Here is a 15,942-nt window from a genome sequence, read left to right as displayed (position 1 = left end):
TTGCTAAACACTGAACTAGATGATCAATACTGAAAAGAAAACAGAAATTCCCAATAAGTCAAAATGCTTTCATTTATAATAAGATTTATACTTACTCCTGTCAGACCTAGATGACTTTTATTTTGGTTCTGCTGGGAGATGGTCCATCGCACCACTTGCTACCATCCCCAGTGCTACTATCCCGGATTACTGGAAATGTCTCTCATTTGATCTTGCTGTCTCATTCAAGCTATTACAGTCTATCCTCAAACACAGCTGTCAGATCAGTCCTTTAAAAATTTGTCATGTCCCTTCTCTTCTCTGCTCCAAACCTTGCAATGACCTCTCATTTCATTCAGAATAAATGTCAAAATCCTTACCATGGCCTATAAGGCTTTACTGGTCATTGTATGAAAATTATTTCTTACATCACCTTTTATTTCTCTCCCTCATTCCCTCTTCAGCTGAACTAGTCTCCTTCCTGCTCCTTGAACAAAAAGCCAGGAAGGAATATTCTGCATCAAGTCTTTTATAATGGCTATTCTGTCTGCTGGGAAAACTCTTCAGATAAGTGCATAACTAACTCCGTTGCTTCCAGTGTTTGCCCAAATCTCATCTTAAAATAAGGCCTAGCCACGCCACCCCATTCCATAACTCCTTATTTCCTTAACTTCTAACTACTACATGTATTTCATTTGTGCTACGCTTATTATTTGTCTTCCTTCCCATCCTGCCTACCCAGTCTAACCTGCAGAGGCCTGGAACACTGCTGTAGTTGGTAGGAAAAGGGGCAAGGAGGATAAATGGTGCTTCTGAATAAGAGGTAGAAAATATACACTTTTCTTAAAAAATGATCACAGGCAATTGAGCAGGAGGGAAGGAGGCAGGAGTAGAGACTCAATTTCCAAGTTAAAAAATAACAACTGCAAATCTTTAAATTATGTGACTTGCTGTCTTTCAAAGAAAAACTGGCAAAAAAAATCCACAAAAAACAAAACAAAACAAAAAAAACCCAAACCAAAACCCCACAAAACCCTATTTTTTCCCCCAAAGAAAAAGGAATTGGAGAAGAGAATTATCTAAAACCGCCAAATGAATTAAAACAACTATATGCCACTTCTGTGGCTCACTGATTTCACGTATTATCTGAAACTGCCACATCAATTAAGGAAAAAACCCCAACTCTGTGCTGCAGCAACTCCTGCAGCTTGCTTTAATGTATCAAAAAGAATTTTAATGTGATCGATATGGGTTCATAAATGGAATATGCCTAAACATAATTTTACAAATATTTACCCTAAACATCTTACACTTTTAACTTGCTTCCAAAAAACTCATAAGGTTACAGTTGTCAAAGCACAGTTACAGACTAGGAAATAGAGCCAAAGCTGGTGTCACATTACAAATGCTGTAAGGCAAGTGCAGCAAAGCAGTGTCTTGTGCCTCTTCTCATAGTCCCCAAAGACTGCTAACGCAATCGTTAGCAGTGATTTCTGCCTCTCAATGAATAAATGAATAGGACAGTTAACATCGCAAAGCCAATAACAACCTCCCTCTGATTCAGACGTGGTAACTTAAAAATACATATTTGGTCATCTGAAAATCTTAATCAATGTAAGACCACGAAAAATTATATATCCACAATATAAACATACTCTAAAAAGAAAAAAAAATCCTTTATTTTTAAATGGCAGTGAATGAATCTTTTTAAGGAACTTCTTGGCACAGCATTCTCTAATGTCATTATAAAACTGTATTTTATTTAAATAATGATTATCATGTATCCTCTATGCTTTGATAAAAAAATAAAAGTAAAAAATAATGATTATTCATCGAATAAACAATTTCTTGTAATTGTTAGGTCATGGCTAGAGAGTGATCTTAGGCTTAGCCTACAATTAAATGCTTTTCCAATTAAGTCTTAATAACTTCCATTGTCTGAGTGTTTACTGTATGTCAGATATCGTGCTAAGTGCCTCAATGGACTTATACATGTCTTCAATCCTCACAACGACCCCATAAGGTTGACACTACTATTATCTACATTTTACAGAGAAGGAAACTGGGCCTAAACTAAATTAAATAACTTGGATCTGGGACCAAAGCACACCTGTTCCAAAGCCTTCTCTTAATCATTATTAGAATGGCCTCTGAATTCTCCTGGAATCTGCATCACAGGATTAACATAAACAAGGCTGAATACTATCTTACTCTATGTTGTAAATGCTTAATTAGGGTAACTAATTACACGGGGAGTAAAATTTTTCTTAATCCTTCACAGCCGTGTATACTTCTGGGCTGTTCACTATTAGGATAAATTAAGTCAAAGTAGAAAGTAAGCTTTAAAATCTGCAAATGCAGGTGCCCAAGATTCAGAAAATATTACTTCAGTGACGTAATAAAATGTGTAAAAAGAGCCAAACTAATTATGTACTAAGGTTTGGAAACTCAAAGGAATATAGTGAAAACAGAGCTGTATTAGTAATTAAGAGACTTGTAATTCACTTCCATTCTATCAATTTGTGCAACTTTGGCCGGTTTGGCCCCACCACTCATTTTCCTCATCTGCAAAACAAGAATGATGGACTAAATAAGCTGACTGTAATACATTATGAGTCTTAATTTTACCAGCTCTTAAATGAAGCATATCTGGGAGAGAGGAAGGGATTGACCTAAACACTGAATTTTTGTTACAAAATACACACTATGAGATAGGAACTTGGACTATGCTAAAATTGCCCCAAATCCTCTGAGAACAGATATTTTCTAAATAAATGATTTAATAAGAATGAATAGCTAGTATTTACTGGCCTGTGAGGTTTTACATACCTACATTGCCAATCCTTCTGACTCCAAAGACTCTTAACCTCACTTCACCAGTCTTTAAGTCACCTTAAGTAGTGTGCAACGTAGTATTTTAATTTCAGAATTACAGATAATTACTAGCATAAAGTACTAACGCAGGGCCCGGCACAGAGCAGAAATTCAATAAATGATAATTTTTATTTCATTAGTATTTGTATTAATAAAACTTCTTACATAACTCAAAATCCTGTCTGGATAATTAGACCAGCACAGGAAGTGCTATGATCCACATTCCTTTTAACTGTAACAGATACTAAACCATCTCAAAACCCGGGATACTTTGGGTCAAGAGAGCCCCTGATAGCAAGCAACGCTATATTCATACACCGAGTACTACGTCTAACCACATAATTAAAATACAAACAACAGAGCTGCTTTCTGGAATTAGCCACTTTGACTTTTCTGTTTTCTTCGCTCTCTCCAAAATTAAACCAAATACCAATATCATGAAGCCTTGTTGGGGGAGGGGGTAAAGATTCAGGGGGCCACAACACTTCCTGAGAAACTGACACCGGGGCACAGGGACACCCTCAGTGTCACACACGGCAGCCCACCAACCACCCCTGCTCCCCAGCCGGAGGGCAGCCCAAGGAGTGGCAGAGGCGCTTCGGGGCTTTAGTGTAACCATTCAGCTGTAACCATTCTCCTACTCAACCACTCCCCGCAAGGCAGGCCGGGCGTTTCTAGAAAGTCCAGCTTCAGAGCTGAGCAGCGTAAATGGGACAGAGTGCGGGTCAAACCAGGGGGATGTGGCGCCAGAGGCGTCACAGCTAGCCTCTCACAGGGCAAAGGAAGCGGCTGGAAGTCAGAGCCCAGCCAGGGTACCTTGCGTCCAGCGGCAGAAGATGGTGTCAGAGAGACCGGGGCTGCTCTTGGTGCCCCACACCAGCTCCATCAGCTCTTTAGTCAGTTCGGACATGATGGGGTACCGGCGAGCGGGTCTTCGCTTTCAGGACTCCTGCCCCGGAACATGGGGAAGGGGCGCCTTCGGAGACCGGAGTTGCGGGACGGCAGCGGCAAAAGAGCTCGGGGGTTGGACGCGAGGAAGACGAAAGGAGAGAGATCTACTTGCAGAGACCGCGCCTGTCAAGCCAGCCGGGAGCGGCAGCAAGGAGTTTCCCGTACCGGAAATGCCGGGCCACTTCCGGCTCCCCTTTAGCTACCGCCCCCCACGCCCAGAGGGCCCGGGAGTCGCCTCCCCGGAAGCGGAAGTGGGGGGCAGGAAGAGCTTCGGCCCTCTCTGGAGGCAGCCAGCCTTCCTGAGCTCAACAGCGTCCTTAGGTGGGGTGGTAGCTTTTGTACTGACAGGCGCGCCGCGTTCCCTGGGCGTTGGCATGTTTTTACCGTCCAGAAACACCTCCCTCCGCGCACTGCCCTGGTCTTAGCTGTAGGCTCTGAGGCCCAAGCTTTAGGGCCTGGAACATAGCCTGTTCTTCAAAATGTGTAATATTTGTTACACTGAACTATAACTCCAAGACGATGGTTGAGTTTCAGCGAGGAAACATCCGTGTCTGTGTGGAGAGCCACCAATAATTTGAACGCTGTCAGCCTGTATGCTTCGATAAATCATATAAAGTCCAACCAACTGTTATGTACATAACCGAAGGGTGTGGTGTAACGTGCATTAGAAATATCTCTACCGGATGTAATGCAGAATTACAAACTATTTATAGGGAAACAGATCAAAGCAGCCTTTCTGGAAATGGTAGAGTATTTTCATCAGAGCATTACCCTCTTGTGTGCACAACACCTGAACTGAAGTCCAGGTTTTAGTCATTGACAAGCATTCAGTGGAATTTAGTTTGTGTAAAAACTTGTATTTGTGTTGCTTAAAAAGAAGAGAACATATTGGCTAACCTTTGAAATTACAACAAAAGGGCAAAATCTGATGGGTTCCTTATAGGTTGCAAATAAGGGGGCTTGTTAATTTATACTTTATTTCTGACTTCAACAATCTTAGCTGTAGTTAAAAGGACTTGTTCAAAGTGCCTGAATCGTATCTATAGTCGTCCTAATTTTTATTCCTTTTCGAATTCTCTTTACCCTATTTTTGCAAAGCAGACCTTACCCATTCTTGAAGACATAGTGTAAATGCAATTTTGTAATAAAGCTGACTCCAATAGTTACAATTGGAAGTAAAAATTCTAGCTTCTGAAATTTTCGTGGTAACTTTTCTGTAACTTGCTTATGACAGTTACCTTCATCCTGGTACTTGCAAGGAATTACTCTCCTGGCATATAAATTTATGGAAGTTAAGGACTTGTCTTATTCATAGTACCTAGTATGGAGCATTGAACATTGCTGGATCCATAAGTGTTAGTAGAAGGAATGATACTTGCCTTTACTGGAATTTAAAAATTCATTGCCTTTCAGCACGTGAGGGATCAGGGGAAGTAGTACTGACTGCTTCAGTTAAATATCTAATGTTTTCTTGGTGGCTTCCAATTTATAGGTTTAATTCACTTCCTGAAAGACATAGAAGGGTCTATGTTCAGAGAGCATGGAAGTGGCAGACCTCTAAGTTCAGAGGTGTTTGTCACAATTCTTTCCTTTCCATTAATATACAGATAGTAGTTATAGATTTGATTAACTATCTATAGATATGGGGAAAAGGCTAAACTTCCAAAATACAATTTTAAAAATAGAATATTTCTTGATCTGCAATTTTTCTAAGTTTCCAGCTACAATGAGCTGGCAAAATCTTCAGTACATTGATATGTCCTTTCCACTTTAAGTTACATTCTTTATTTGCAATGTTTAAAAATTTTTTAATTAGCAGGGCATATTTTTAACAAGGAATATTTGATTAATGTTAAATTATTTATGTTGCTAAATCCATTAGTTATAACATCTAATATATGAACTTGCTTAAATACAATAGAAGTGAAAATTAATATTCATTTAAAATTTTCTTATTCACTATATATAAACATAATACATATTGAAAGCAGACAAGTTTGTTGCATTTATATCTGGTACAGGACAATAATGCCTTTCTCTTCCCAAAGTAACTTGAAAATTATGTAAATTTACTTTAAAGTATTTATATTGCTCCATATTTTAGCACTTATTTTTTTCTTAGTACCATCTATGGCTTTGATTAAAGTGATATGTATCATTAAGATGTACACAGATTGCATGAATGATTTTTAGTCCTAAAAGAGAGTCCTAAAAAATCAGAAAATTTCATATGTTAATTTTATTAGTAATATTTCCCTTTAATTCAAATTCAAGTCAGTGCACAGCCATAAAACTGGGCTGAGATTTCCATCATGATTAATTCCCTTGAGCCTTCTTTACTAGTTCACATCAATAGAATTAATTACTCTGTCAAACCCTAACTCTGTGTTTTGTTTCCTGTCTTTCCCAAAATTTCTCTGTCAAACAAAGCACAATGACTTCATTACCTGGTTCCCAGCAACTACCATGGAAAGAACAATTCTCCAACTGGAAGCACCAGTTGGGAGAAACACCCAATTTAGTGTATTTATATTCCATTTACCTAAGAAAAATCAGATCTTTAAAAAACCTACCCTACAATACAATTAATACATTCTAGGCAAGTTACTCAAACAATCCCATACTCATTTACTAATAAAACTATTTTTTAATATGCCCTATATCTTCCTTTTTTTAAAGATTTTATTTATTTATTTGACAGAAAGAGAGAACACAAGTAGGGGGAGCAGCAGGCAGAGGGAGAGGGAGAAGCAGGCTCCCAGCCAAGTGGGGAGTCCGATGTGGGGCTTGATCCCAGGACCCTGGGATCATGACCTGAGCCGAAGGCAGATGCTTAATGACTGAGTCACCTAGGTGCCCCATGCCCTACATCTTCCAATAACAGCATAAATCTATCAAACAAATGAAATTTGACTTGGATGAGTCATTTTAACTATACTATGTTTTTTCACCTATAAATTAAAAGACTACCTTTAGATAATCTCTTAAGATGTCATTCACTTCAGATCCTGTCCACTTCTATGACTTAAAAAATTGTCTGCTTAGAAATTAAGATATATGGTAAGAATGAGAAGAAAAAGAATGTTGAACATATAGAATAAACAAATAATTTGGCATTATTCTTCACTAACATGTTATTCCTCACTAACCACTAGAAGAGGTTATTTGCCACTGAACACTTACTTCTGCTAACATTATGGAATGAGAAGATTAAATCCCAAATTGTATGTTATTCCAAGACTGGCTATATTAAATGGATACAGAATATTTGCATACTTGGATGTGTCATAGGCACCATGAACTTGCTATGTGTCAAATAAAACATCTTTTTCCATAAAACCTAATCCTCTTTCAATGTTTCATCATCAATGAATAGTACCATCCTGTACAACAAGCATATTTTTTAGTGTTCTTATTTCTGATAGGATGAATAAACAACCTTTTGGAGGCTCAGTTGCCACATTCATAAAGGAAGATCATTAATAATAATTACATCATACAACGATTATGAGATTTAACAGAAAACATCGTATGTAAAAGAAATATGCAACTGAAAAATACTATTCTCATGTTAGCTCTGTTAATGGTTTGACCAAAGTACCATAGGAGCAAAGATGGAAGATGAGTTGTTTCTGGATTTGAATGGGATAGAATTTTGACTAGAGAAGAAAGGGAAGATGTGCATTTTTGACACGAAATACTATTATGGCGGGAGCCTGGCATTTGTATCACTAGAAAGAGATGAGTCAGGAATGTCAGGTTAAGGAGGGTGCCATAGACTGAATTGTGTCCCGTCCGAATCCATATGTTGAAACCCTAACCCTCAATGTAACTATATTTAGAGACTGTTCCTTAAAAAGAGGTAATTAGGTCAAATGAGGTCATAAAGATGGGGCCCTAGACCAATGGTGTCCTAATAAGAACAGGAAGACACCAGAGATCTCTCTCATCCCACATATATGCCAGCAAGAAGCTACGTGAGAACACAGTAAGAAGGTGGCTGTCTATAAGCCAGGAAGAGAGGCCCATTAACCAACACTGATTGTACTTGGATCTTTGTACTTGCAGCCTCCAAAATTGTGAGAAAATTAATTTGTGTTACTTAAGTCACCCAATATTTGGAATTTTGTTATGGCAGCCTGACAGACTAATATAAAGGGCCAGAATCTTAATAACATTGAATACTATCTTACATAGTTAAGTAGCTAATATTTATTGATCACATTTTATGCCAGTCACTGTCTAAGCAATTTACATTACAGTACAATACTCACCACTCTGGAATAAGTACTACAATGATCTCTTAGGAGGATAAAAACTTTTCCCTGAGTCATGGAGTACATGGAAAAATTAGGATGCAAACTCAGATTTTTCTGACCCAGAACCTGTACTGAAACAAAGTTCAGAACACAGGCGATTTGATTCCAGAGCCTGTGGCCTTAGTACTACTCGGTTCTCAATTCTATGGACTTTACTCTAAATATAGTAGGAACTAGTTAAGATTTTTCAACAGTGTAATAATAACACCATCTTATAACTGGCAGTATGCAGTGAGGACAATGATTTAAAATGGGAAAGCCTGGAAACAGCTAAACCAGTTAGAAGTTATTGCAATAATCCCTGAAGAGATGCTTAGGACTTAAAGTGAAAGAGTACTAGTGGCAATTTCAATGAGGGGCAAATCCCATGGACATTTTCGAAGCAGAATGGATAAAACTTGGTGATTTACCATGAAAGGAAGGGGACGTTAAAAATGTAATAAAACTTAACTATGCTTAAATACAAGATTAGCATCTCTGTAGATCAGAAACAGAATAGAAACACAAATGGGGATCAAAGCTATAGGTGTGCTTGGTTCCAGAAATGGAAACAGGAGTAAATAAGTAGGAGTTCATCTTCAGAAGGCTGAAGGTTCCTGAAGCTACTTAGGAACTGGATTTGAGGGGGCCGACCCTGCTCCTGAAAGGAAGCTCTGACCACTGTATTATACTGTGCTCCTGGTAATAAAGAGGGTGTAGGAGAATTAGTAGATCGAAAGAGAACAGGGAGGAAGTGTATTAATTTTCCATTGCAATCATAACAAATTACCACAAAATTTAGTGACCACACACAAATGTATTACCTTAGTTCTGAAGGTCTGACAAGGGTCTCACCAGGCTAAAGCCAAGGCTGCTCTTTCTATAGGCTTTGGGAAGGGTTCATTTCCTTGCCTCTTCCAGCTTCTAGAAGCTGCTTGCATTCCATGGCTTGTCAACCCCTTCTTTCGTCTTTTAAGCCAGCAAAAGCTAGTTGCGTTCTTCTAACATCACACCACTCTGAGCTCCTCCTCTTGTCACTCTTCCAGCTTTAAGGACTCTTGTGATTACACTGAGTCCACCCATCTCCTCTGGGTTAATGCCCTTATTTTAAGGTCAGCTAATTAACAACCTTAATTTCATCTGCAACCTAATTCACCCTTTCCATGTAATCTACACAAGTTATATTTAGAATTTCCAAGGATTAGGACATGAACGTCTTTGGATGGAGGTATTCTACCTGCCATACAGAATGAGAGATAATGATCAGTGTCTCAAAGGCACTGAAATGAAGACGTTCATTAGATGTTCACTAAAATTTGGAGTCTAGCATTTATCAGTCCAATAAATATCTACTTATTGTCTACTATACAGGCACTTTTCTATATAAACATTGGGGATCCAGCAGTTAAAAAATTGACAAATACTCTTACCCTCATCAAATTTACATTATAATGTGGATCACATACAAAAAACAAATAAATGAAGTATTTGTTGTGTTACATTAGATCCTCTGGAGAAAGTAAAGCAGAGAAAGGAGAGCTCTGGGTGAGGAGTAGTGATTGCAGTTTTATCTAGTCCTTCCCCAACTGGTGATAAAGTAACATCTAAGCAGACACATGAAAGAGTGAGCCAAGATACACAATGAGAAAATAGTTCAGGAAGAGGAAATAGCCCCTGCAAAGACAAATGGACAGATAGCCAGGACAACTGAAGAACTGCAGGGTACACACCGAGGTTGGGGACAAATGAGGAAACAGCCTTTGTCTGTGCTGCAACTTTCCTATTGGGGTTTGTTAGGGGTCCACCCAGCTTCTTTCTCTCCCATGGATATCTTGGGAACCATGAGGTCTGTAAGATTATATTGCAGAGAGGGCAGAGAGGTTTTACTGCAGCCCGACCTTGCAGCAAGGTATCTTTTTGCATTTGACTCCACTCAAGGATTTATGTGCCACATGATAAATGAGACAGAATATTGTGGTCAAGTATGGAACGTACTGTCTCTGAAGCATAAAGCTGGCTACTAAGCATTGTGCTCTTTTCTTAGTGGTTGGAGGTACAAGGTACATAACTTGTTGGTTATTTTGGAGGGAAGTCCAGAAACACTCAGACCAATAAACTCAGAAACGTTTCACTCATTTTTTAGGTCCCTGAATCTTTGTAGAGTTTATCCCTCACCGTCTGGAGCATATTTCTTACCAGGCATCCAGAGTACGTTGACTCTTGAACAACATAGGTTTGAATTGCCCGGATCTACTTAATATGTGGATTTTTAAAATATAGTACAGTACTGCAAATTTGCTCTTATGATTTTCTTAATAACATTTTATTTTCTCTAGCTGACTTTATTGTGAGAACACAGTCTATAATACATCAATATACAAAATATGTGGTAACTGACTGCTTATTTTATTTGTAAGTCTTCCAACCAACAGTAGGCTCTTAGTAGTTAGGTTTTTGAAGAGTCAACAGTTGTACACAAATTTTTAATTGCATGAGAAGTCAGCACCTCTAAACCTCTGCGTTTTCAAGGATCCACTTTACTTGCCATTTCTTAGTTATTAGGACATCAATTAACATGATGTCATGTGTAGTAGCCAGCTTCCAAGCCTGTCCCCAGTGATTCTCTCCCTCTGCTATTTTCTCTATTTCTGCATTCCTCTCTCACATGGAATAGAGCAATCTTTCTAAGGCAAGGTCATGAAAACTTTTTCTTTGTTTTCTCAGGGGATGCTGCCTTCTATGTTATAAGGACCCTCAAGTAGCCCCATGGAGAGATCTATGTAGTTCTAAGGTTTCTTCTTGATAGTCAGCACCCATTTGCCAATCAGATGGATGAGCCAATGTGAAAGTGGGGCTTCCACCACCAGCCAAGACTTCAGATGACTGCAGTCTTGACAAACACCTTGACTGTAAAATCCTCAGAGACCTTGAGCCAAAACCACTGACCTAAACTTCTCCCAAATTCTTGATCAACAGAAACTATGTGAGGTAATAAATGTTTATTGGTATTTTAAGTCCTAAGGTTTGGGGCACTTCATTATGTAGCAATAGATAATACATCATCAATATACTGTACCAATGCAACGTTCATGGAATTTCTAGATAGTTCCGATCTCTCGGGACTGTATTGTAACAGAAAGCAGTAGACATAATACAAATTTGGGGCAAGATAATGCATATGTATTGCCATCCATCCCATGTGAATGTGAACTGCTTCTGATCCTCATTAAAGTATTGAAGAAACACATTTATTTTATCAGTAGTCACATCCCACACACCCAAAGTTGTACAAATCTACTGTAGTAAAGATACCAAAGCCCACACAGGAGCCATGAGAAGGGCTATTCTTTAGCTGTTTGTAGTAATCTACTGACATCCACCTTTATTCATCCAGTTCTGAAAGGGACCAGACTGGTGAATTAAATGGGGACTATGATGGAGATCATTATTCTGCATCCTTTAAGTCTTTTAGCATGGCACTGATCTTTCACATTCCTTCCAGAATGCAGTATTGTATTTGATTTTCTGTCTTGGTTGAAGGTAGCCATCTCAAGGTAGCTAGTCTCTGAGATGGCTCTCAATGCCCTTTATCTCCTGCCATTCATGTCCTGTATAGCCCCTTCCGACAGTGAATAGGGCTGAAGTGTGTGACCTCAGAAGATAAGATGCTACAGAAATGACATTGTGTGATTTCTGAAGCTAAGTCATAAAGGGTGTTAAAATTTCTGTCTTAGTTCTTTTGGATATCTAATTCATGGAGAAGCCAACTAACATGTCATGACACACTGAGATAGTTCTATGCAGAGGCCCTCACAGAGAAGAACTGAAACCTTCCTCCCATAGCCAGAATCAGCTTGATAGCCATGGGAGTGAGCCACCTTCAAGTGGATCCTCCAGTCCATTTGTGCTTTCAGATCACTGCAGTCCCAGCTGATATCTGACTGAACCTCATGAGTAACCCTGAGTTAGAACTACCCTGCCAAGCTGCACCTAAATTCTTGTCAAAAGAAACTAAGAAGTAGAACATATTTGTTGTTATTCTAAAGCACTGCATTTGGGGGTAATTTTTATGTAGCAATAGATAATTAATAGAGATTTGGGTATTGGGACTGTGATACTACTCTAACAAAAATCTGAAAAATGTAGGCATTGCTTTGAAACTAGGAAGGAGGTATAAGGTAGAAGGCCTTTAAGAGAAATTCTGGGGAAATGGCAGCAAAGAGACTATTTATGGGGGTCAAGTGATCCCAAGGAAATGGACATCAAGGGCTGAGACTGAGAAAAGAAACTAGAGGGAAGTGGATCCCTGTGTAACATGCTGTCTCCTGCACTAACATGGAAAGTGGAAAATTTTCTTAGTGAAATGGGTAACTTCCAGGTACACTGCTGAACATGCCAGTTGGCTTCTTGTCACCAGTAGTAAAACGCAAGAAGAGAGATATGCTCGAGAAGTAACTGTTAAGCATGAAAATCAAGGATTTGCTGGTTTGGAGAATTCCTGGACTTTCCATATGACGAATGATGTAAACATTTAAAAATGGATTCCAGGCAAAGATTAAGTACAGGGAAAGTTCAGGAAAACATGGTCTAAAGATGAAGAGGAGAATGTGCCTGTAAAGACCTTAGAAAAAATCAAACAAAAGTCCTTGTAATGTTTTAAGGTCGTGTCTCATGGACCTTCTACTTTAAATCATAGGGCTTCTAAGAATCTGAAGTGTATTATACTTCAGTAGCCTCACTGGGTAGTCCAATTAGAAAAAGGCTTATCTCAAAGAGACTTGCAGTGTGGCCATTATCTAAGGGACTAAACTTCAGTAAGATTCCTAGGAGAACCACAAAGATTTTAAAAATAAACATATTTTGTTCTCTTCTAGGATTTTTATGGTTTCAGGTCTCACATTTAGGTCTTTAATCCATTTTAAATTTATTTTTGTGTATGGTATAAGAAGGTGGCCCAGTTTCATTCTTTTGCATGTTGCTGTCCAGCACCATTTTTTGAAGAGACTGTCTTTTCCCTCATTGGATATTCTTTCCTTCTTTGTCAAGGATTAATTGACCAAATAGTTGTGAGTTCATTTCTGGTATGGAAGTGTTGAATCACTGTATTGTACACCTGAAACTAATATTACACTGTATGTTAATTAACTGAAATGAAAATAAAAACTTTAAAAAACATTAATGTGTGATTTAAAAAATAATCCTACTTATGGAAGCAGCACTGATTTGAACTGAAAGGAACAGGGACAATGAAAAAAGAATTTGACTTTGGGGGCGCCTGGGTGGCACAGCGGTTAAGCATCTGCCTTCGGCTCAGGGCGTGATCCCGGCGTTATGGGATCAAGCCCCACATCAGGCTCCTCTGCTATGAGCCTGCTTCTTCCTCTCCCACTCCCCCTGCTTGTGTTCCCTCTCTCGCTGGCTGTCTCTATCTCTGTCAAATAAATAAATAGAATCTTAAAAAAAAAAAAAGAATTGGACTTTGAATCCTCAAATTTATACAGGAAGAAGCCCGAGAACACGGCCCAGCTGCAAACATAAGATACCTTTCATAGTAAAAGAAGGGTAGAACTGAAAGTTCAGAGGGCAGATCCAGAACCACAGTGAATCATTCCCAAGACTTAAATCCTAATCAAGGAACTATGAACATGTGTCTGATGTTCTAGATTGTAGAAATGCTATGGGCCCATAATGCCTGTGTACTTTCTGTTTTACCAGTTTTATATAGACGAGTCTATTATGGTTATCCTATCCCTGCACCACCATTCTGATGGGTATGCAGACCAGATAACTGTCTCTTCATTCACTGGTCTTCAGAAACTACATTCAAGGAAGCTCATACACACTTGCCCCTAATTTAGATGATGAGGTCCATGGAATTCAAACTGATGTTGCAAAGGTATGAGACTTTATGAGAATTCATGTGTAGGAGAGACTTGAATTATTAAAAGCCAAAGGATAGTCTGTGGGACTCAGACTCCATGATGGCAACCATGATTCATGTCTCTTGATATTCCAGCCCTTGAGTGATTTCCTCCCACTGAATGGCGCTGAACTGTGTGACCTACACAGTATTGAGGAAGTAATGGTACCTGATGTCTAAAACTAGGTCGTGAAAGGTACTGAAATTTTTGCTTCATCTTTTGGATCTTCCACTTTGTGGGAAGCCAACTGCCATAATGGGAAGGTATTTAAACTGTCTGCCAACAGACGCATGTAGAGAGCAAGTGAGGCTGCATATCCCCATTCCAAACCTCAGGATCCCACTTTATTATGAGGGCCCTGATCTATACAACGAGAATTTGGCTTCCTTTGAATTTCTGATATTCTCACAAATAAATTATATATCTAGCCTTTAGGTTTGTTAACTCCCTTACTGCAAGAAATGGGTCCTTTTTTTTTAATGCTGCCAAGGAGAATTTTGAGCCTTATACTTTGTCTTAGACTGCTGATAAATAAATATGAGCCTGTGTTTTTCTTTCCTCAATGTCTCAATGGTATTTACAAAGTGGTCCGTCTTTGTAATCCTATTTCAGTCAGTAGACTCTGGTTGCCCCACTGGCTCCAGTTTGATTCAGGATAATTCTTTATGGAAAAGGGCACCTGTAAACTTTAACTGTCAGTAATTTTGAGTAGCTGGGGGTTGGCTACACTGACTGATTCATTGAAAAGAATCTTGGTGGAAACCAATAGAATCCATTACAGGAACGAAAAGTAAAAAAGCCTTTGGCAACATCATACTTAGTGGAGCAACTAGAAAATTTTCCCTTTTAGGTTGGCAACAAGAAAAGGATGCCTGCTATTGTCACTTTTATTCAACATAAAAAAGGAGGTCATAGACAGCAAGACAAGAAAAAGAAATGAAAGGGTGAATAAGGTAGAAACAACACTATCATTATTCATAGCCTGCCCCATGTTTCATTCTATAGATAGTACTTTTTCTCTGGATTTCTGTAGCAAACTTTGCCTTTAATGTTCAAGATCTTTCTCAATGTCACGCTTTCTTCTAGGGCTTGCCTATGTATGAGTCCCTCACAGCACATACTGAATGCGTTTTGGATAGATTGGATACATGAATATGAAGTTGAGCTGCTTAATTTTTATCAATATTAGAATATAATTCTTTTTCCATATTCTGGAAGAAGAATGGCAATTTCTGTCAGGTAAAGCTTATAAATTGGAGAGAATGAGACAGCCAGAAAAGAAATGTTCTGCAGGATTGAAACCAAGTAGCAATGGTAAAACTGGATAGGAAAATTGGTTCCAAGAGTTGAAACTGCTTTTAATTCCAGAATGTCTCCCCAGTTGTCTTGGTTATCTCAAGTAGGAGCTGTCCAAATTTGCTTGACTCACGGTTCACATTGGAATGCTAAGTATAAAACCAGAGAAGGAAAAGGTGTATGATCATGAACTCCCAGGTTGAATTAGTGTCATGATCATTCACAGCAGAATGCCAAGCTTGCTGAGGGATGAATGACCTCTGCCCCTAAACATTTCAGTGCCACACATTGTGCACATTGGGAGGCAGCTCTAGATGAGGCTGAAGCCTAGATGGGCTGACGTCTGGTTTACATTAGCAAAGAATAGCAGATCTCTGAGTCTGCTTCTATTTTCTTTGCTTTTTATTTTTGAAATCTGTTATTATAAAAGAATTTCAAACACAAAAAATGAAGGGAATTATAAACACTTATCTCTTAGATTTAACAATTAAATCATTGGTTTCATCTGTTTTTGGTAAATTTTAAAATATAAATTAAAGATAACATAACAATATACTCCTAATTATTTCAGTATGTATCTCTAAAACTAAGACACTTTTCTACATAACCACAACAGTATTATC

At 38.6% G+C, this 15,942-nt stretch overlaps 1 protein-coding gene across 4 annotated transcripts in view; it reads right to left on the bottom strand.

Moving 5' to 3' along the window:
* The window catches only part of MINDY3 (MINDY lysine 48 deubiquitinase 3), an 80,091-nt gene extending 76,084 nt beyond the window's left edge, over positions 1–4,007 (bottom strand). Inside the window, exon 1 of one of the 4 annotated variants that reach the window (XM_040645372.1) lies at positions 3,670–4,007. In XM_040645372.1, the coding sequence (XP_040501306.1) occupies positions 3,670–3,763 (94 nt within the window). In that variant the 5' untranslated portion in view covers positions 3,764–4,007. The remainder of the gene's footprint in view (positions 1–3,669) is intronic. The other 3 variants (XM_040645370.1, XM_008692029.2, XM_040645371.1) reach the window with 3 other exon arrangements.
* Between the last annotated feature and the right edge of the window lie 11,935 nt (positions 4,008–15,942).

The sequence above is a fragment of the Ursus maritimus genome, unplaced genomic scaffold (assembly GCF_017311325.1).
Source record: "Ursus maritimus isolate PB19 unplaced genomic scaffold, ASM1731132v1 scaffold_31, whole genome shotgun sequence".
Classification (NCBI taxonomy): Eukaryota; Metazoa; Chordata; class Mammalia; order Carnivora; family Ursidae; genus Ursus; species Ursus maritimus.
Note: the sequence above shows the minus strand (reverse complement) of the source record. Positions and strands in the feature narration are given on the sequence as shown.